Source organism: Pollicipes pollicipes, unplaced genomic scaffold (assembly GCF_011947565.3).
Source record: "Pollicipes pollicipes isolate AB1234 unplaced genomic scaffold, Ppol_2.1 Scaffold_3087;HRSCAF=3621_pilon_pilon_pilon, whole genome shotgun sequence".
NCBI lineage: Eukaryota > Metazoa > Arthropoda > Thecostraca > Pollicipedomorpha > Pollicipedidae > Pollicipes > Pollicipes pollicipes.
This window is the reverse complement of record NW_023596225.1, coordinates 13,667,792-13,691,028: the sequence shown is the minus strand read 5'-3', so window position 1 is coordinate 13,691,028 and position 23,237 is coordinate 13,667,792. Positions and strand designations below refer to the sequence as shown.

The 23,237-nt window shown below is 55.9% G+C and overlaps 1 protein-coding gene across 1 annotated transcript in view; it reads left to right on the top strand.

Annotated features, from left to right (window-relative positions):
* Lar (tyrosine-protein phosphatase Lar) overlaps positions 1-23,237 on the top strand; it is a gene marked incomplete in the record, with an annotated part of 167,496 nt that overhangs the window by 26,619 nt on the left and 117,640 nt on the right. The window contains 1 exon segment of the mRNA XM_037238801.1: positions 16,622-16,686. Within this exon segment, the coding sequence (XP_037094696.1) occupies positions 16,629-16,686 (58 nt within the window).

Genomic DNA, 23,237 nt, shown 5'->3' with positions numbered 1-23,237 from the left:
GGCCCACAGTGGCCGGGGCGCCCACTGTGGGCCGCTGCTAGCCGGCACACCCGTCGTCGCGGCCTTCGCTGTCTCGGTTGCAGTCGGATGTACTGGCGCTGGCTGGGTCACCCCTCTGCGACGTGATTATATACTCGGCGCTGTGATTCCACGCGCCGGGGCGGGCTTTGAGCGGGGGTAAGTCTTCGTTTGTTTGCTTTTTGGTTTGGTCCGGCTCGCGCCACCGATCAGCAGCCCCGCACACCTATTACGCCCTGACATGTCTCGTCGGCCCAGCCATGCGTTACCACGTCACACAGATGCTTTTGTGGTCAGTTCTATTACACCCGCTCTTGCCTGGCAAAGTTTCACACCGCCCTCACCTGTCACGACGGCGAATGTCGTACAACCACGCAAGAATCACGGTCATGATGTGAACCTGACGCGTGCGCAGCTCTTGTGGGTCTGGTCTGTGTGCCTGAAGTTCCTTTATTTCCACATGGACCACTCCGAAATGGAGCAGGGTGACGCCTGAAATCAGACCGATTCACCGAAGACATCTGGTACATATGAAACATGCGTTTCCAAGCATTCGTTACCGGCGGGCCGCGGGCAATCGTAAGGCCATAAGTTCGCACGGCGTCTGGATTGGCTCTGACCTATAAGTTGTATCTAATTCAGCACGCCTCGAGGTGCACTTTGGCGCGTTCTCGAACCCCATGTATCTCGGCAGAAATTTGCATAGCATCTCCTCAAACCATCTGAAGTTCGGCAAAAATCTGCATACCGCTACTGCAGTCCGTTTATTCTGGGCGTTCCCATGGCTGGAGAATATTGAAACAGCTTCCAAGCAGCTCCACTCGTTAATGCGTGCTCGGAGCATGAAGCAGACACTTAGCCGTAGCAACGTGTGAAATGTTGACGGTCGGGAAATATTGTAACCAATTTTGTTGTTGTTTTGTTTTTGTTTTGCTGCCTTTTTAACACAACGGTTGCAAAGAATCCAGGATCTGATGCGACTGCACACCGCGCCACCGTCGGCGCTCAATGCTTCACCACGGCCGTGACGCCGAAAGCGGCCCTGGACTTTCGGCTCTGGGAGGCCTGGCAGCAGCAGCCGAGTTACGCCGCGCTGGATCGGTTTACCGCTCCCAGCATGGCCGACCGGGGTGGGGCCCTGCCGGCCGACGTAGATTGCCGGCCGACGCGCCGCGCTCGCGCCGGCCGGGCTTGGTGCTTCTGGAGAACAGGCTCTCGTGCATGACACACTGCCCGCGCTTCGCTACGTCGGCCACTTTTGCAGCGGAGATGTTGCGGTGTGATATGGCGCTGCGGCCGAAAGCAAGCTTACTGCCAGAGACATGCTGCCAGGGCAGAGGTGGTGGTGGGAGCAGACACGTTTCATACGATGTAGAAATACTGAAGCTTACATGTGCCGGCCTTTTGATGTTTCCCTGCATTCCTATATGAATGACCCAAGCTGACTTGTCAACGGCGGTGTGTCACTGGTTGTGGTATTATACTAATGCGAACGACTGCTCTGTCGCGGCACCGACTGATTACGGCCATATTGAATCCCATGAGCCACGCTCCGAGTGAGCCCCTACACTCTGAGTGAGCCACGCTCCGAGTGAGCCCCTACACTCTGAGTGAGCCACGCTCCAAGTGAGCCCCTACACTCTGGAGTGAGCCACGCTCCAAGTGAGCCCCTACACTCTGAGGTGAGCCACGCTCCGAGTGAGCCCCTACCCTCGAGCTCTTTTGTGCGGTGTCAACTTTTACCCCTTTAATATTATGCAAGTGTGATTTGGAAGCGATTCTCGTCTTCAAAACAGATGGCCTCGGGTGGCCGATCCACACTGGTCGGCGCAGCTGGCACCACCGGACCGGTCGACGCCTCGTAGGACGTCCCAGCGAGCCCGGCCGTCGGTTCAGGTGGCGGCCAAGGCCTCGCGTATACGGTGGAGAAACGGCCCGGAACGACCGGACGCCCAGTTGCCATTGATTTTCGCGCTCGCTGCCGTTCCGAGCGCTAATAAAGCTCTGTTACCTCACACGCGAACCAGGATCGAAGCCCACGACCGGTGGCGCCGCGTGGCGGCCGCTCGGCGCACTGGCCCGGCAGGATTATGCTCGTAAAAAGGACGCCGTCGTATCTGGGCCACGGAGGATTGGACTCCCGCTGTTTTGTGGCGTGGTTTCCGATCGCGGGGCGACCGCTGCGCTTCCGAGCAGGTGCTGGGGACTTGGGTCACATGCTGTGCCGCAACCTGAGCTCAGCTCTCCCACTGGCGGGTAACCTGGGTGTGCAAGCGGGCGGAACGTCCAATTCGTTAGCATGTTGCGCATAAATCAGCCGGGGAGGGGAATGCCAAACCAGTTCAGTCGCGCTGGTTCTGTTGTGCGGACGGGCGTTACGGTCTGTAGGCCGGCCGGCTGCATGCCTAGCGCCAGTGGTGAGTGGATGGACAGCGGTACTCCGAGCTAAACATTGTTGTGACGGCGCCCGGTAGCGGCGATGCCGGCCGCCGGGCCGGGGCCGGGCCGCTGGCGGTGCCTCGACGAGGTTCCACCGCCTGTCGGCGGAGAAAGCGACACCCTCATCGCTTGTTCCGGCACGGATATCACGGCTGGAATGTCCGCTGCTGAACGGGGCCCCATGGGCCTTTGGGGAGTCGCCGGCGGCTTTGCGGCCGTCGTGTGGGGTTTGTATGGGGCGGAGGTGGGTAGGAGGCTTTTGAAGCGTGGGGCGTGCAGTCAGCAGCAGGGATTCCGGTTTTTGTTATAGTTTTGGGGTTTGTGGTTTTAGGCTTGGTTCGGGTTTGGGTTGGGACTCTTGTTTGGGTTTGGGTTTGGGGGTGGGGGTTTGGGTTCGTGTTTGTGTTTGGTTTAGGAGTTGGGTGACCACTGGGTCCAGGGGTGCGCTGGTGCACTGCGAGGAAGTTTTGCATGGCGTGGCGAGACCTGTGCAAAGGCAGGGGGGGAGGGGTACAGCTGGCCGGGACCAGCGGCTCCCTCGTACCGCACCGCCGGCTCCACGGCCCGACCGTGAGAGGTGGTGCTGTGGGCCGGTTTGCTGCGGCCGAGCCACACACGGCGAGCGGGCCTCCGAGCCGGACTGGCCCGGCTCTGACGTGCCGGCTGTCGTTCAGCCGAGCCGAGCCGGTGACGCGGCTCAGACGAGTCCGGTACGGCGCGTCCGGAGCGGCCGGCGCCGGGCCGAGGCAGCCCGCCGTGCACCGGGTCACGCACGCCGTGCCGCTGCACCTCGGACGCAATGCAAAAGGACAGCGGCCGACGGGTGCAGCCTTGCAGGGCTGGGACAGCGGCCGCCGGGTGCAGCCTTGCAGGGCTGGGACAGCGGCCGACGGGTGCAGCCTTGCAGGGCTGGGACAGCGGCGGACGGGTGCAGGCCTCGCATGGCTGGGACAGCGGCCGACGGGTGCAGCCTCGCATGGCTGGGACACGCGCGCGTGCGGCACAGACACATTCAGTGATAAGGAAGTGGGACGAATAATGAGGAACAGTGCGCAAAACGCGCCTAACAACGAGAGCCACAACACAGTGCAGACGTCAGGGAGAGGATGCGGCTCGCATGGTACGCACGGCTTTGCTGATGACATTGAAATCAGATGGCGTTGGGCCATCCGTAATGACGGCGGAACCAAGACCATAGGACGGAACAACGCATTTGCCACTGTTTGTCATATGCTGAGGTGTGAAGATGACCAGTTCCAACGGAAATGGCGCGTTCCACATTTGATACCTTACTCCGATTGTACAACACGCGCCCAGATGGGTTGTGAAGGTGGAATGACTCGGTCCACATGTGATACCGTACTCCGATTGTACAACACGCGCCCAGATGGGCTGTGAAGTTGGAATGACTTGGTCCCGGGCTGGTAAGCCGGCCGATGGCCTGATCCATCGACTCCGGCTGGACTGATTGCGTCGCAGTCGGAGCGGGAATGGGGCCAGGCAGTGGCGTCCATCTCGCAGGCGCAAACCCGACTATAACCGGCAAAAAGACAACACCCCAGATGGCAATAGCGGATTGTGCGTGGCGTGACACCCCAGACGGCAGATACCCCAGACGGCAATAGCGTAATGCGTGCGCGGACGAGGGGTCGAGGCGTAAAATTCATATTCAGAGAGAGTTGGTTGACCAAAAAAGCTGCCACCGTTTCGTTTGGAGGACGCAGCGAATGTTGTCTCTAGTGGGGGTGCTTTCCAGTCCTCAACCAATTTAGAGCCAGCGGTGACAGCGTCGTCCCACCTTGTTGTGACGCGGCGTCATTCATGGGAATGCTCCACCGTCGGCTTTTCATCGGTTCAGTGCTAAAGCTGGGATTTTTTCCGACACGTTCCAGTATAAAGAGAGCGGCTGGCGAGAACACAGGTCCGGTGGGACCGGGATGCCATGTCCCTCCATGCGCGTGCTGTGTGTCGCTGGCGGGAACACAGGTCCGACGGGACCGGGATGCCATGTCCCTCCATGCGCGTGCTGTGTGTGGCTGACGAGAACGCAGGTCCGGTGGGACGGGGGTGCCACGTCTCTCCATGCGCGTGCTGTGTGTCTAAACGTTTTGCTCACGCACCAAATCTCTTCAGATGGAGGGACTCAGCGGAGTCCCTCCATCTCTACAAAATTCAACGTTCTGTCGCCGGAAGGTGCAGAAAAAGGCACTGCCACCTCTAACATGCCTGCGTGCGCTCGTGACTTGACTGCATTCGGCGCATCCGAGCGAGTGCTCCAGCGGCTCACTCCCTGTTTAGGGCATGCGGCCCGTCGAGGATGCGATGTGCAGTGTGACCATTCTCTGAAAAACTTACGGCATGTCTGGACGGCGGATTGCTCATTTCTGGTCCAGCGCGTCGCTGCATTCCTTCATGCTCTCCGGAAATAGCGGTTACGGCGGCCCTTGCCCAACCTTGCAGACAGGTTATTGGTCAAATGACCAATGAGTGCCGCAGCACAGGCTCGGGGCGGTGGGACGGACCCGAAACCGGCCACGGTTCATAACGATGCTACTCAGGTGCCAGGTGCCCGGCGGACGGGACTGTCGAGAATAACAGGGGCGGCCGCGGGACGTCGGATCAATGCCCCGCCAATGTCACGTGACGTGAGGCGCCGTGGCGCTTGCGCTGGCAGTGACATCTGGTGAGTGACGTGCGCGTACTCAAGTTTGCAAAACGGACACTAGGTGGCACTACAAGGCTCATGCGGCTGGCGTCGGCCGCAAGCTCTGCCTATGGTGCAATTTGCATGATAAATAGATTGATAGGGGAATGACGGCGGCGACACAGGCCAACGGCGCAGTTTTAATCTAGCGGCTGTCAGACACCGCCCGCGCCGCGGTCATCAATCCCACCTTCTCGTCAGAAAAATGCGAGCGGTAATGACATGCCTGATGTCGCCCTGTCCCGGGGACCCGGACCCGAAGATTGAGGGTGGCGTCGTCGGTTCTATGTGTATGACTTCCTGATACGTTCGTCCTAATGTGAGATTCTTGGCGTATTAGGCATAAAAGGTTGGTATTACTATACGTTTTATGCCATTCTGAGGCGTTTGCTTGCGGTAAGAGAGTACCGAACTGTACGTTCACGGTTTTCTGGCGCGGGGAAACTTAGCCTATTTAGTGTATCCAGCATTGTTCTCAAATTTCTTTGCAAAAATGATGTGCTCGGTTGACATTAAAATCCAAGTCCCTCTAATCATGGGTGGTTGCGTGGAGTTACATTTCTCCACACGTGTTTCAAGCCAAGGTATAACGCCTTTCCAGCCTGATAACCGGGTGCTTAGCGCCCACGATAATGATGATGAAACCGAAAATATCTTTAAAAACCGTATTCAGCACGTGCAGAAACGCCTCAAACGCAACGGCTTACCCTTTGGTAGTGCTAATTTTAGAATTTGACCGACACTAGAACTAGACACCGACCGACACGATACTTTGTACTGCCATACATACTTACACACACACACGCACACACACACACACACACGCACGCACGCACGCACGCACGCACGCACGCACGCACGCACGCACGCACGCACGCACGCACACACGCACGCACGCACGCACACACACACACACACACACACACACACACCACACACACACACACACACACACACACACACACACACACACACACACACATCGTACCAAATTTCACCCTCTGTTATGTTTCGACCCAAACGCCATACATTGCATACACTGTCCGTTTCTGTCCTCGTATACCACGTTTGTAGGGGTCAAATGCGTTGCAATTCGCCTTAGCGTCCATTATGCTAATCAATCCCGTGCATGTTAGTACATGGACCCATTAGATAAGTTCATGCTGCATTTAATGCGATATCGATTTCCAGTTATTTCACTAATCGGAACATGTCCGGAATTAGGTATAATTTGGCCGGGAATGAGGGAAATGTTAACGTGCAGCGTCATTGATCAGTATCAACCTGCCAAGCACGTGCGAACGACTGGCGCAGGTGTGGCTCTACCTAGATTTTGGCCCGCAGTTGAGATGAATGTTGTGGGATATGCTCATGCTTGCGTGTTAAGAACCACCCTCTTTTCGCCCGTTGGTGTGTACCCCCTGTAACCTTCCATGTTAGCAACAGGAACGAATGTGTCTCAACGTTCCACAAGTAATTCGAGCAGAGCATTACACGGACTTGAAGTCCGTGCAATATTCTCAGTGGCAACGACTGCAGAAGTCACCGATGTCAAGGCGGTTCATGTCTTCTGCGTGGCACTTAAACAAAAAACTTAGGGTGGAGGAAGTCTTTATGACAGGTACTAAAAATCAGCATGCCTAGCTGTAAAGGAAGAACGCAATCTTTTGTGCGCTTTTCACTTGTAGATCGGACACTCACGCTTCGTGCGTCGCTAATATCAGTTTTCTTGAAATCCTTCTGGAAAGCTCCTACTCTCGATTTGAAGTATCCGCTTTGACGGAAGAAATGTCAGCACGGGGCCTTCCGCTTACCACAAATACAGGAGACATTGATCTTTGACGGGAGAAATGTCAGCACGGGGTCTTCTGCTTACCACAATACAGGAGACACTGGTCTTTGGCGGTTGACGGGAGGAATGCCAGGGGGTCTTCTGCTTGCCACAAGTGCAAGAGACACTGGTCTTTGACGGAAGAAATGTCAGGGGGGTCTTCTGCTTACCACAAATACAGGAGACACTGGTCTTTGACGGGAGAAATGCCAGCACGGGACCGCGAGGCAGCACTAGCCATTTACACACCTAGGTAGTCACTGAACTGTTATGGGCGCAAATTGACCTTAGCAGTCGGCGCGCCCTAAAACCCCAGTCAACAAACAACAAGAGTAGGTCCACAGCTTGCGCAGGCCCTCCTTCCCCTCTAAGGGGGCCCGTTGGGGTCCAGTGAGGCAGGAGTAGGTCCATAGCTTGCGCAGGCCCTCCTTCCCCTCTGAGGGGGCCCGTTGGGGATCCGGTGAGGCAGGAGTAGGTCCACAGCTTGCTCAGGCTGTTCTTCCCCTCTAAGGGGGCCCGCTAGGGGTCCGTTGAGGCAGGAGTAGGTCCACAGCTTGCGCAGGCCCTCCTTCCCCTCTGAGGGGGCCCGTTGGGGATCCGGTGAGGCAGGAGTAGGTCCACAGCTTGCTCAGGCTGTTCTTCCCCTCTAAGGCGGCCCGTTGGGGTCCAGTGAGGCAGGAGTAGGTCCACAGCTTGCGCAGGCCGCCTTCCCCTCTAAGGGGGCCCGTTGGGGTCCAGTGAGGCAGGAGTAGGTCCACAGCTTGCGCAGGCCGCCTTCCCCTCTAAGGGGGCCCGTTGGGGATCCGGTGAGGCAGGAGTAGGCCCACAGCTTGCGCAGACCCTCCTTCCCCTCTGAGGGGGCCCGTTGGGGTCCAGTGAGGCAGGAGTAGGTCCACAGCTTGCGCAGGCCCTCCTTCCCCTCTGAGGGGGCCCGTTGGGGATCCAGTGAGGCAGGAGTAGGTCCACAGCTTGCTCAGGCCGCCTTCCCCTCTAAGGGGGCCCGCTAGAGGTCCGTTGAGGCAGGCGTAGGTCCACAGCGGGCGCGTTGACCCCCAACGACATTGGGATTACTAGTGCAGTTTGAACTGGAGCGAAAAGATAGCTCGCAAGTGGACACATCAACAATGCATTTGCATCTGTGCACTATCCTTGAGTGACAGTGTCTTGTTTCACTTCGATATTTGCTTGAATATTGATGCGCGCTTACGGTGCAGCCAATTGTGTATAGCTACTGTCGTGGTCGGAAGAAGACAGGCAAGCCAACAGTGCGGCTTTGCGGGATAGTGCCGCGTTGGCACATCGGACCTCGGGGCAGGAGAGCTGCGTTGGAGACCCGCACGCTGAGTCAATTCTCTGCAGCCCGTCGCTGCAGTGTCAAACGCCGTGAGTAGCCGCGGTGCTCATGATAAGCAGAGGCATGCATTGCTAACTGAGCCGGCGAATGGCGGCGGAGTGTGGCTGCCGCGCCGTCGCCGTGCCGTTCCTCAGACGCGTCCGACGTCCGGCCGTCGACTGGGCGGCCAGTGACGCGGGCTACACTGGCCAGTGACGCGGGCTACACCGGGCCAGTGACGCGGGCTACACTGGCCAGTGACGCGGACTACACTGGCCAGTGACGCGGGCTGCACTGCACAGTGGCGCAGGCTACACCGGGCCAGTGACGCGGGCTACACTGGCCAGTGACGCGGAGTACACGGGGCCAGTGACGCGGGCTACACGGGGCCAGCGACGCGGGCTACACGGGTCCAGCGACGCGGGATACATCGGGCCAATGACGCGCAGCTCACGGGGGCAGTGACGCGGGCTACACGGGGCCAGCGACGCGGGGTACATCGGGCCAATGACACGCAGCTCACAGGACCAGTGACGCGGGGTTTCAGTGACCAGTGACTATTCGACTTTTTAGCCACATAGTCCTGATGGCCCTTTGGTGCATCAGGTTCAAGTTTCTTTATGTATTGACCGTGAAATAAAGTGTATATAGCATGACATTTCCACAGGAGGGTTGCGTAATCGTTGGGTCACAGGCCCCTCCTGCAACTCTCCGGGAGGTTGGAAAGTTAGGAGGAACAGTCGTAACTGTATTATCAACTGAAATTGCATTAGTGGGACGAATGTTAGAAACTCCTCCCAAACTTACACATGCAACGTTCTTAACCACATCGGGCCGCCGTTGCAGCCCGCGCGGAAGCCTTGCAAGACGTCCTCCGTGTGCGGTGCAGACCTACCATGAGTTTAATTTGCAGTGGAGGTGATCAAGCACTGCCCGTGAGAGCCTTATGACTATGTTGTGCAACGCTCCTTTCGTAGCCGTTAGTTCCTATCACTCGTATGGCTGCGCACGTCTTCACTGGAATTAGTTATTTGGAGGCAAGCCCGGACTGAGCGCGTTATGCTATGTTTTCACGTCGATAAGTTACCAGCATCCTCTTCTACTATCTTTGACAGGTTTGCGAGAGAGAATTGAAGAGAACTGACATCCTGAGCCAAGTTTTTAGTAATCAAGGACGCGTGAGGCGGACAAGCATGGTCAGATGGCAGGGAAGGGACGCAATTGAATGTGCCTGGGCGTACTTCATTATTATTCCGTAGTGACGGGTAGACACCGGTAGATTGATGTGTTTACATCGAGGCAACTAATTTCTGTTATTTACTCAAGTATTTATAGTAGACACACGCGCTTTTTAAGACGTGGAGCATGATTACTGGCGTGATAGTTGGGTTGGCATGTCAGTCGAGTGTATTTACACGCTCCCGGGTGGCCAGTTGAATGCGACGTGCTCGGGTGATGGTCAGTTTGACCGCTTGACCTCTGAAATATTAGAAATTAAGAAAGGTCTATACACCAAAGTCACAGGACAAGTCGGAATCATGTTCGGAGGTTACTCTGGAAAAAACATGGGGGGAGGGGGGCAAATTAGACCTTTACTTCAGCGCGCTGTTATGGTCCTGGGGCGGTATGGCTTGCTTTGATGAAAAGGGGCGGGATTAAACAAGATCCGAAACATAGATGAATTGTGATGACCATTTATGTTTGGTTACAAATCGTCCGCTGGGCCCAATTTTGCAAGAAATGTGCAGACACGGTATGTACATTTTTTATGGTGCAAATTACGCGAACAATTTCGGTATAACCGAGTATGGGAATAAATAATTAACTGTAGATTGGTGTATTAGCGCCCGGGTTAGGCTGCATCCCAAGAAAGGCGGTTGTGACGCATGACCGGAGTTTGGTGTGACCGGAGGGCTCCGTAAGCGTGTCGTGTCGCGTACCGGGGCTGGACGGACTGATGGCGATCGGGAGCTGGTGTGTGGTATAGGGCCTGAAATTTCGGTGTTTTTTTGTATTTTTGGCCCCAAGGCATTTTTCACAACTATGCAATGAAAAACATGCAAATTGTTCCCTGCTTACAACAGAGATAGATGTGTACAGATGATAGAAATGAGCCTGTCCCGAAATTTCTATTAGTGAGGGTGTTTTAATGAAACCACTATCATTAGCGCACCCAAGATGGTCTTAAACAAGTGTATGGAATGGAATAATGAATGATAGCCAAAATGACACTTCAAGGTGCCGAAATTAATTGTCATGGATAAATATCGATTTCACTCCATGGCCAGCACCACTGCTTTTCATTATGTCAAATGCCAGTGATGACAGCCACCAGCTCTTTACCTTAAATAAATCATATTCAATTGCAATGCATATTTCATTCCATGGCCAGCACCGCTATTTTTCATCACGTCAAATACCAGCAATGAAGGCAAACAGCTACTTGCTTATATACTGCATATACTGTGTGAATGCTTATATACTGCATCAGTGACAACAAACAGAATCACAATGTGCACCCCTGCTAACAAGCAATAGCGTCGCGTGCGTGCGCACGTGTGTGTGTGTGTGTGTGTGTGTGCGTGCGTGCGTGCGTGCGTGCGTGCGCGCGAGTGTGTGTGTGTGTGTGCGTGTGCGTGTGCGTGCGTGCGTGCGCGCGAGTGTGTGTGTGTGTGTGTGTGTGTGTGTGTGTGTGTGTGTGTGTGTGTGTGTGTGTGTGTGTGTGTGTGTGTGTGTGTGTGTGTGTGTGTGTGTGTGTGTGTGCGTGCGTGCGTGCGTGCGTGCGTGCGTGCGTGCGTGCGTGCGTGTGCGTGTGTGTGTATGACGGAACTTCACATCTTTTATTTGATGTCACTCAAATTAAGGCACATGCTGCCTACACAAACACATTGCTGTACATATGGCAGGCATAGTTTTGAAACGTCTGGGGAAGACTGCATAGTGAGAAACAACAAAATGTACTTACAAAATATGCCCACAAGTGTGTTTTCCACGTCCCATGTTCTTCTAAAAGTTTGGGGGCACAGCTAGAAACCATGTTGAGGGAGCCTCCACCACTGCGTAGGAAACTACACACCTGATATATTGATCTGATGATGTAGTCAGTTGAACAAAATGGCGCCCATAGACGTGGTCCTCGTCCCATCCGTTTTCATTGGTGTGCGTGGTGCACCATGGCCTTTGAAGCTGAGGTGGGGGAGGGGAGGGGGCTGACGTGATTTTGCACAGGCGGCCTGGAAGCGTTCTTTAAGTGAATTATTCACCTAAATATCATACATTCCTATATATTTATCATGTAAAATGTTTATATTTATATATTTCAAAAGCTTGTAGAAAACATTCACGCGCTTTTTTGATCACTAGTTTTTTACAGTGACCCAAATATAAAGAAACCTAGGGTGAAGATTTTGGTGGCACTGGAACGTAACAGTGACGAATGAAAAATAGATACATCCTCCAATTACATAGAAAGGTTGGGAGAAAAACATTACTTGAACGGATTTTATGAAACGTGTTTATCATTTTGATGCAATTTTGGTATGCCATCTGTAGTTTGCTTCATTTAAGTGTCTAAGCCGCAAAGAGCAGCTTTAAAATGGGCCCCTTCTTATCTGAAAAAGACGGTGCCGGAAACCTAAAAAATGCATGGTGTGACGAGAAAAGAAAATGTGTCTATAAAAACACAACCACGTTGACTCAAATTTTCTGGACTATGTGGTGAAACTACAAGGTATCGTTTCATATGCTTATGAATTTCGTCCGTTCTTGCTGACAGGCGTAAACGAGTGCCGCGGCTAGGGTGGCAATCGACATTCCTAGCGTGGCGATGGACATCCGTAGGGTGGCAATCGACATCCGTAGGGTGGCAATGGACATATCGCTGCCGACGAGGATGAAACTATCGTGGGCTATTCTAGCGCTCGTGTTACGATCCCGATTTGTTTATTTTTGTATATCGCCTTGGCTTGAGCGTGGCTGGAGATGGGTGCGTTGTGAACGAATCAAGACACGTTGGAAATAGGCCAGTGCGTCTGATCAGAGTAGCATTTGAGGTTATATTGCATTTGGACTGGTTGCAATCGTCTCCAACTGACTTACACTCCTGTCATCAACTTGTGATGTCAGTGTGCCCATGACCCATGTCCATGTGGTGCAATAGATCATTTCGATGATGTTGGATATGCTATTAGCATGTAGATTGCAGCTTCCAGTCTCATTCAACGCTGATGTAATCTGCCAATGCTTGCTGCATAATTGTCATCAAGCATTGTTCATTATTGGTACGTTCGTGCACGTGAGCCTATAATTCATGCTCTGTAACCATGGAGCTCATTTCAATTCAACATGGACTAAAAGGGATGCATGTAGGCCTCAGGATTTTATTATGATGCAAATTCCAGGTCAGTTCAAATACAGACAGGAAAAGACATACACGGTGCACAGTATGTTAGTTTCAGAAAGTACGCATCATCTTCTCCATTTCCTGTAGATAAAATTTTGCAGGATGTGGGATATGATGAATGATGGGGCCTGGCTCTTGTGCCGGGTCACCTGGAATGTCAAGTCAGATTGTAGCTGGTGAATGCATCACATGATGCCAACATCGTCGATATCAAAGGCGGGAAATGTAGGCCAAATGCTTTGTGAAGTTCTAAATGGCGGTTAATGGTGCCATCAGCAAAATGTTTATTGATTTGATTGTTTTTTGGCGGAGAGGTTGAAAGAAAAAATAGTGTTAGGATGAAACGAAAAAAAATCGAAATCGAAATCAACGGCTCCGAAGTCTCCAGGTCTTGGGCAGGATGAAGCATTGGAGAGGAAGCAGATTCTCTACCAGGAAATGTGAGCTGAATATGGGATGGAAACGCCCAAAAGGGGCATGGGAAAATATCTTGCAATTTTTATATCCATCTGCGGAGCTTCGCGACCATATTATGGGATGAGTGTAATGAAGGTAAAGAAGAGTTTCATGTCCTCGGTTGAGCAGGCCCATCGATTGCAAATTGTTCGATTTTTTCATTTCATCTAGGTTTGGCCAATGCACAAGGTCTGAAAAATTATTAAGAGCTTCGAAAAGCAACATCAAAACCGATAGGTAACTGACAACGACGTTATCGTTGAAGGCTGCTCCTCTGTGCTCCTTTTCTGTAGCATTCTGATTTTCCGACGTTTATTTAGAAAAGCCGTGCGGGAGCCATGTCGGGTTCTAACAGTGACATTTTTTTGGGAATATAAAGCCTATTTCTACATTTAGCTCAGCGTCATGCAATATTCATAGCATTGTATCGGACTCAGCGTCGGTGAGTAAATGTATGAGGTGCTGATCATGTAGGGCTGGTTTTCTGTATGGGGAGGAAATAATCTCTGCCGCTACTGAATTTACCTCAGGTCCCAATCACACAGCATGGTCCCAATCACAAAGCAGCAGTATTCTGACGTCCAAGGCTGTCCATTTTTGCACATAAGTTTGGGTAAAAGGTGAGCAGAGAAAATCGTTAAATCCGATTAAATGGTAAAAACGATGTTTTCCCAAATTTCTTCTCAAAGTCGGAGAAGGGACTAAATTTTCATGCAACCAAAAAGGAAATGTCACACTTGGCCCGAAATTGAATATATCTAGGTTAGTGGAAGCCTAGGCGCGTATCACGTTGCCCCGGCATCTGGCGACCAAGTGAGGAAGAAAAAAGCCTTGGCGCATGGGCAGCTGCACTTGCGTCTGTCTGCTAGATGCTCCTATTTATATTGTAGTGGCCGACATGACATTTTAAGCATTATGCTGGCGTAGCATGCCATGGGGAGTTTTTCAACAGGTTTACAACATTTAACGTCACTGTCTGCACACTATCTGACACGTTCTACTCACGCTTTTTAACACTCCGTCCAACACCTTCCATCCGCTCCATAGTTTCAAAAAGTGCAGTATGTTTTAGAATACACTTAGGCAGGAAACACTTACTTAGTAAGCTAGGAGCTGTCAGAATTACAAGCTGCCAATCTTCAGCGGTATCTCGCAATTACGTAGACCAGCTAGTGCATGATATTTGCTGTGAGGTACTGCTTAAGCATGTTCTACAACAGCAGCTGTGTACACAGTGCACGCGCACCTGGGCTATTTTATTCCCAATACAAACCGCGAGTTTAAATTTTGTGTTCTCGCTCCCCAAGGACGGAAACCAACTTTCCTATACTGCATGGGAGGGGCCAGTAGATGGCGCTCTCGCGCTGCCCTCCCGGAAGTGTGGTGAGCCTGGCCGCTCCCAGGGGCTTCTCCCGCCACACTCGGCTGCGCTCTGCAGGCTGACCAGCGCTAGCGCCGCCGACGCCCCGTCACAAGGCGGATGTCACGACATTGTTGGACAGCTCGCAAACATTGTCGGATGCCGGTGGGATGCACGATTTTCGCGGATAGGTATAGTGGGAGGAATTTGATTTAAATTGCGCGGGGCACCGTGTGGATGGCGGGATCGGTATTGTACGCATCGGTGCTGCCAACATGGAGGGAAACACATCTGAAAACATCGAGCTCTCTAACTTTTCATTTGTGGCCTAGACTGTGAGTGTCCACCAGCCAACACTGTCCTGTCGCTGTGATGCTCACCTAGTTTCGTGTCGGGTCGTCCGTGTCAGCTGCTCGAGTCCGCCGTGCACGCCTCTGCCGGAGGCAACCTCCGGACGCGCACCTTAGACGAGACGCACTGTCGTCTGAGCGGCCGGCCAGCGGTCCGGCGCCGGCCGTCGCCGCCGTCGCCACCGCCGCCGCCGACCGCCAATGAGCGGCAGCGTCGGCGTCACGTGACCGGGCTGGGGACGCTCGGCGCGGCCGCGGCCCGGCCGACCTGTGTGCCGCGGCCGAGGTGGGCGAGAGGCGGCGCGCGGCGTCGTGGGGTGCGGTGGCCGGCCGGCGGCGCGGCCAGTAGTGCGGTGTAGCTCCGGCGGCGACGGCTGAGGAGCGGTCCCCGGCGCTGGAGGCGGCTCGACCGACCGGCGGCCCGCTGCCGCAGTGGCGTGAGCGCGTGAGGCCCGACCACAGGTTGTGCCGAGGTCTCGGCTCGCCGGCAGTGTGGTTTGTCGGAGCGACGGGGGGGGGGGGGGGGGGGATATGCCTGTACAAGTATGTGTCGCCAGGCATGATCGAGATTCTAGAATCGATTATTTTCATTTGGATGAATAGGTCTAGGTATGGAGAAGGGTCGTCCTCTGTCACGTAGCGCCATCCGGGACCTTGAGCCCTTGCACGCCATAGCTGGCGTCTTTCGGGCCGAACTGCGGCCGTCTGGAGCTGGCCTTTTACAGTGGCCGCGTCTGCCATAACGGTCGATCCTAATCCTTCCAAACAGGCGCGGCTCAATGTCGGAGCGTACGTGCCACGCGTCGACAATCGGTGGACGCGTGCCTGCGCCCGGAGGCGGGGCGGCGCCCGCCACCGCCGCCGCCCGTCAAACAGCGCCCGGTGTCGGCGCGTGCCTGCTCGGCGGCGTTTGTTTTTAGCGCCTCCCCCGGGTAGGAATTACGCGGACCAGCGGGCCGCCGATCGGGCCGCGACAAAACAGCACGCCTCATATCGGCTGGGAATTAATATTCGGGCGCGGGCACGCGGCGCGCCGCCCTGTTGTCGACGGCACCAGCTCCCGGCACGCTAGCCGCCGGCGCCGACACCGGCCGAGCTGCCGGCGTTTCCCTGTAGCTCGCTCGCCTGCTGTCGCCAGGCCTGTCGCCCGCACGCGTTCGCGCTCCAGCTCGTCGCTCGGGATCGTCGCACCAGCTCATCGTTCCAGCTCGTCGCTCAGGGTCGTCGCACCAGCTCATCGCTCCAGCTCGTCGCACCAACTCATCGCCCTTCGTCGGACTGAATCCGCGACTCCGTGCGGCGGCGGGCGGCGTGGCCGGCTGAAGCGGCCTGGCAGGACGCCGCCGCGCTGAGAGAAAGAGAGAGGGAGCTGCGCGCCGCAGACTCCTCGGCCTGGGATTGAAGCGGACGCCGGCGCTGGCGCCAGCCGCGCGCCGCACCGCGTTACCGGCGGCGCGCGTCCACATGGATGGCGTGGCGGCAGGGGCCCCGCCGCGCTCGCCGCCCGGCCGGCCGCAGCAACAGCCCGTTCGGCGACGGCAACGCTCCTGAAGCCGGCGCCGGCCGCGCCCGCCCGCCCGTCCGCGTGCCCCTGCTGCGGCCCGCTGTGCGGCTAGGCGGTAGAGTACCCCGTTTTCCCATCCGCCTGCCCGCTCCGGCTCCCGTTCCTAGCCGTGCGGTACGCTCGGCTCCGTCGCCGTGACTGACCGTGCCGCCTGTTGTCCGTAGGGAGAGGATGGCCGTGGCGGCTTATGTGCTTCTGGCCCACGTCCTGTCGTTCGCCGCCGCCGTCGGTAAGTAACGCCTCTGTGTTTCTGTCTCTGAGTCCCCTGTCACGCCACTGCTTGCGGCCCGCGTCGCGAGCGCATCTTCCGGGACGGGCCGGGCGCTGGCCGGTGGTGCTAGCGTGCCTCTTTCGTGCTGGGGACGAGCATAGATGACCCTCGTGACCGCCGCCGGCTCGATCGTGCGCAGAATTGCCTCGGCCTGGTCGCGTGCCGCTTATCAAAACATGGCTGCTCTTGTTTGTCATTCCGACGGCGGCGAGTGGTCTCAAATCTGGCCGAGCCAGCGCCTTAACAACGTCAGATTTTATATTGCATCATGTTTTTGTGTGGGTGGAGTTATTTGCGAAGTTTGGGCCTGATAACGGTTGGTTTATTGGCTCGTATTGTGGCGTAATGCGGTGGCGGCGCGGCGGCGCTGCGTTCGGTGCGGCGTGGCGCGCTGCGATCCCGTGTTGTGCTGTGCTGTGCTATGCTGTGCCGCGCTGGCCGCGCTGTGCCGCGGGACAAGGCGATGCACCTGCGGGTCACGACCCGGCCAACAGGCGCCACCCCCGCAGCCGGGACAAGGCGGCGCACCTGTGGGATACGACCCGGCCGGACAGGCGCCACCCCCGCGGCCGGGACAAGGCGGCGCACCTGTGGGTCACGACCCGGCCGGACAGGCGCCACCCCCGCAGCTGGGGCGCGCTGACAGGCTTTTAGCGGCGCGCGGCAAACTCGATTATCCCTCTTGGGTGACGCGCTGCGCTCTGTGGCTCGCATTGTCCCGGCTAAATAGATTATGCAGACATTGTGCGACTTGAAAGAGCCATGATTACCCGATTGATTTTGGAACAGCACAATGGGTCGGCCGCAGGAGGCGCCTGAGCTACGAATCCATGAGGTGCTGGTATGCGGGATTGAGCTGAATTTGTGCGCAAGAGTGCGGTATGGTGCCCCGACTACTTTGAGTCGCGGTCAGGGCAAGGGAGTACGTGTGCACGGTGCCGGTGGGGCAGGGCATAAATCTCCATATTGCGTTGTTTGCTATGACCCAGACAAAGCATGAAACAAATTCGACCGAGCCAGGGCGCCTGGGTCCACCAGTATTTTTTCATATATTGAGGTGTGCCCCACACCCCGATCGTTATGTTGTCGTTCTTGTCAGTCGGCCACTATTAACACTGCAGTGCCGCTGTAGAACTCTTATTCGTGAACAGGGTCGTGCAGATGCCTGGCATACGTGTGGCGTGCTTCTGATTCGGTAGTACTGCCACCGGCGTGTTGAGATGCCGGACCGGAAGTCCTCGACGTCTAATGATCAAGTGGCACGGCTGCCTGATGCCGGCGTGCTCCCTCACGGCAGCCACCGGCGTAGTGGGTCATAGTTTCATACACAAATCAGTGTTGCCCTCCCCCCTTCCCTCCCCAGGTCATCAATTTGCTCGCTCCCCTCCTGAGGGGCGCTCGCCTGGGTCCTCCAGTCGCATGCGTATATCCCCCGGCAAAAAGGGCAGGCCGTCGGCGACGCTCCAGTGATGTCCCGCTTGTAAGATGCGATCAGCAAACTCCGTCGGAAGGGGTGTGAGCCGACTCCACTTGAGTGAGCGTTTGATGCGGCAAGCTTACTAACAAAAGCGTGGAAGAATATACACATGCCAAGGCGGATTTACAGTGGTAGTCTCAGTTATCATTCACTGAATGTTCGTGATGCCTAAAAATGATTAAGCTTTTGGAAATAGCCAGTTGCCCAGGCGGGGCAATTCCAGCTAACGTACCACATCTAGGAAGCGGTTAAGTGTGATCTGAAAGCCTTGTCGATTGCTTTAATGTAGCTTAGCTTTAAAACGTTGGTGGAACTAGCCACCTTTTAAACCAGCCATAGAAGCGAGCTATGATCCCGGAGTACTTGAGAATGCGCTATTGACGTCCCGGGCTAATGAAATTTGTTTGAAGTTACTTATATCAAAGTTAGTACGACTTGATGCCGCATTTTCATTGCACTGGCTTGGTTGAAATCCTTGCATAAGGCAGTCCATTCCGTTGGAGCTCATCATCACATTCTAAGGTGCATATTTTATATCTTATTTTCTGTCTGCCCTTCTCAAAGCAGTCTTGACTGTTTCCATTACCTGCTACAACATCCAAATGAAAACGGATGACAGCCGTGAACGCTGCGCACCCAGCAGCTGTTCTAACGGTGCGGTGGGCGGCACGCTGAGCCAGCCTCGGCCGGCCAGACCGTCCGGCGCCGCCGGCGGACAGCCAGCGGCCGGCCTCAAACTCGGCTGCCGCTGCCGCTGCCGCTGGTACGGCCCGCCAGTTCCCTGTTCTAACGGTGCGGTGGGCGGCGCGCTGAGCCAGCCTCGGCCGGCCAGACCATCCGGCGCCACCGGCGGACAGCCAGCGGCCGGCCTCAGACTCGGCTGCCGCTGCCGCTGCCGCTGGTACCGCCCGCCAGTTCCCTGTTTCGGGCCGTGCCGGGACCACCTGGCGCCGGTACGTCTGTCGGGCCGCGCGCCGCGTTTGCCCAATGTTGACGAGCGGTAGCACAGCGGTAGCATTGATCGCACCTCGCTGCGTGATGGAGTTCCTGCCTGGTTGATGTCTGGCGATGGCTATATAATTGCGAGTGCTGGGCTTTCGCCTTGCTGTCGGGGAATGTTCCGTGCTCGCCGCTCGCCATTTCCGAATCATGGCTAATCAATTTCCGTAAGGTTACTGTCCCTCGCTGAACAAAAATATATGTTCAGTTCCAGGATGCCTAATTCCGTCGTTGCCGAGGCGTCGTACACTATGCCACGCGCATCACCGCTAATTAAGTACGCATATTGCAGATACCGACGGCTGTTATTTTACAGATGGCTGAACGACGAAAACACTCACGGTACTCAAATTGTAGGCTATCCTACCCTCCCCGCAGGCTATTGAGACGTAAAAACAAGTCAAGCATGCAGCGATGTGATGCGGTATGTTATGGTTCGACTCTGGGCCGCAGACGCTAGACGACCATTGCGCGCCTTTTTTCTTTGCCGCGCCTATGTCAACAAAGAATGTTGGCTCCAAATTAAGGTGCGCCATTTTGCATTCGTTTTGCACCGAACCGAGTCGAATTTGGAGGCAGTTCAGTCTTGCGCGTACCGATGTATGTATCCATTTAACCCGTCCTGTGCAACCTGTTTACGACATTCGTCTGAAGAGTCTGTGAAATTGCTTGCATATGACAAGCGAAATTTCTTGACTTTCAGCCCGCAAGGCAAAATCACCTTAAACGCATTTAGCTGCTCCAGCTTGTTTGTCGCCAGGAATGGCGCGGTGCAGTGCTCGCAGCCTCCACAGCTAGCCAGGAGCTTGCCCCAGAACAAAGCATGTCCGTCCATCTCCTCAAGGAGGTGCCTCCAGACGTCATGTACAGTCTCTCCTGAAGAGGGTGCCTCCAGACATCACGTGCCAAACCATCTCCTAAAGGGCATGTCTACCGCCATCTCCCAAGCAGAGTGCCTCCAGACGTCACGTGCCGAACCATCTCCTAAAGAGTGTGTCTACAGCCATCTCCTAAAGAGCGTGTCTACAGCCATCTCCCAAAGAGGGCGCGTCCAGACATCAAGTCTCAAGCCATTTCTCACAGAGCGTGTCTCCAGACATCACGTGTCAAACCATTTCCTAAAGAGCGTCTCTACAGCCGTCACGTGTCCATCCATCTCTTGAAGACCAGACCTCGACACGTCACGGCTCATTCCACGTCCAAGAGAGCGCTTCTCGAGACGGCTTCCAGTCATCTTTCGGAGAAGTGTGTCTCCAGACAACTTTTGCCATTCCGCTTGCCAGAGACCGTGTCCGCACCCAGCGGGCGTCAGTTGGTCTCTGTGGGCGGCGCGGCGGCGGACGGCCCCGGCGCTGGCGGAACGTGGCCGGGCCTGCCGGCGGGCCCACAGGCCCCGGATGCGCGCGGCCGCCGTCCTGATGACTGACTTGTCTATTTGGTAGTTTAAAACACGTCCGGGAGCCATTTGTCGCGAGATTGCCTATCGCCGGCAATATGATCCGACTTTGTTCGGCCGAGGCGTCTGCCGTCGGCCGGCGCTGCTGGTGGGGGGTGGGGCCAGGGGAGGGGCATCATTGGCGGCACTGCTGAGGGATGGGGTGAGCGTAGGGGATAATCTGGCGACGCTACTGGTGTGGGCGTAGGCTTAGGGAATAGGGATTGTTTTCGGGGATCATTGGCGGTGCTGCTAGTATGGGGATGGGGTCTGGGGAAATCACTTGCTGGCCCTACCGGAGGTGATCGGGCTGGTCATGTGCCGGCGCTGCGGGGGTTACGAGGCGAGGGAGGGATGGTCTCTGCGGGGCTACCGATACAGATTATTTCAGCCGGTGCTGCCGGAGGGATGTCAGCTGGGGGGGGGGGGGGGGGGGGGGAGGGGGAACGGGGTAGAGGGAGAGAATTATCTCTGCCCACGCCACCGGGGAGAGGGGAGGGTCCACGAGAGGGTGCCGTCTGCAAACGCTGCCGCAGGGACGGGGTCGGACAGGGGTCGCACCTGCCGTGGTCCACTGGCAGGACCGGCCCGGCAGCATAATGAATCACCCAGCAGATGGCGCGGAAGGCGCCGTCTCGGCAGCCCAGCCCAGCCGCTGGGGACGTGCCACTCGGCTTCATGCTGCTGGCCGGCGGTGATCGGCGGCTTTCTGCTTGTCAAGCTGAGACCATCAGAAATATCTGTCCACGACATGGGTTGGGAATTCGCTCTGTAGGATTTGTTCGATGATTCGAGGCGTTTGTCTGTGACGTAACTGTTTGCGGCAGGACGAGTCTTGACTGGTGTGTGGCAGGACACATTCAGACAGCGCCGGGTGATCTGCTTTGTATTATACTACAAAATTGGACCCCCAAAGCAAGGCGCTGGTGAGTCACGCATATGGTCGACAGCAAGTTAGATGTGCTGCGGGAAGCCTCCTGCCCTCAAGGACGTTTAATGTTTAGTCAACAAGTTCCGTCATGATCTTTAGAGAACCGCACGATTGGATCGTGGCATTTTCTGCACCTTGGGCTACGATGCTGATCGTTTTGCACGTACCGGGAGGATATTTCGTCGTCTTCCCTCCCTTGATAAGTCTGAACAGGCGCTGTTACATGAACAGGCAACACATGAAGGTCGGACAGACCACGGCGCTAGCTTTTGATTGCGGACGTAAACGAGGAACCGAGATCCTCATCCATACAGATGAACGTGTTATCATTCCTTTAACAAAAAGTTATCATGCGTATTTTAGATGGACAAAATTGATGCCAAGGATTGGGAAGCTGGACCGTACACTGCGCGCCGATGGCTGTTCAGGATCTGACTCAGCTATCCCGTTGCTCTATGGACAGACGTAGACCGTTTCTGGTTCGGTCGCTCAGAAGGTGCTGAGCGATCAGCGAGATGATGCAGGGCTCAGCAGCTCAGCAGGGCCATGGGCGGTGTGTTGCGAAGAGAGTGGTCACCAGGTCTCAGCCTCTCAGCTGCCCAGTAGTGTGGTAGGATCTTGTACACGGAGAGCATCTTTAGCGATCGAGGGTGAACTTGGTTCCCAGTCACTGACCAGCCGATGAACTGTCAGTGACCATCGACTGCTGACGTTCGTCACTCAGTGAGGAGCCAGCGATTGAAACCAGTTGGCGTCCTATCAGCGATTTAAGAGTGACAACCTTTGCGGTCCTTTGAGTGGGCGACCAATGTGGAGCCAGTGAGCGACCAGCCGGTGACCAGTAATGCTGCGTCGGTGACCAGCACCGATCCGGCTGACGGCTGCTAGTGACACGGGGTGCCGCCCGAGTGGCGGCCGGCCGTCCGTCCGTGTTTGCGTGCCGGGCCGGTCTAGCGGCGCCGCCCGGTTATTGGCAGCGTCGAGACCGCCCGCGGCACTCTGGCCCGACAGGGGGCCGCGGGCGGCAGGACTCGCGCCGGCCGCCGGCCGCGGCGCGGTCGCGGCGCGTCCGGTGCCAGCTCCGTGCGGACAGCCAGCACTGCAGGTGGACTGGGCCAGAAGGTACGCGCGGTTTGCGGCCCGGCCATTGGCGAGGAGCCGCGCTGGGCCGCCGGCTATTTTGGTCGCCAGTCGCACAATCTTTGCTAGTGGCGAATTGCAGCCCACCATTATTAGACCTCAGTCCGTTCTTACTGCTGCTATGTCGTGAAATAGTTGGTGGGTTGTGCAAAATTGGGCGCGTGATTTCGTGCGCACGTAGTTGCATTGATGTTTTGCCAAACAATATGATCTACAAAAGGAGGGCCGGCAAAAAAAGGCGCGAATGCTTCCAACGGGCGGCCCAGGAAGAGGGTTAAGCTGTTGTTCCTGATTCGGCTCGTTGCGTGAGTCAGTTGTGTTCCATCCGGTCACTGTGCAGGCGATTGGTTCGGCGCGGTGTATTGAGACGCGGCTGAGGCTGCATATCTGGCCGGGCGTGGGGCCATCAGCACGAGCGGCGGCACGCAAGCGCCTGAATCAGCGGGCCTCGCCGGCTGCATTCGGAGCAGCTTTGCTCGCACAATGGGTCGAATATCGTGCGCAGACAGCTGCTGGCTCTTATCCTC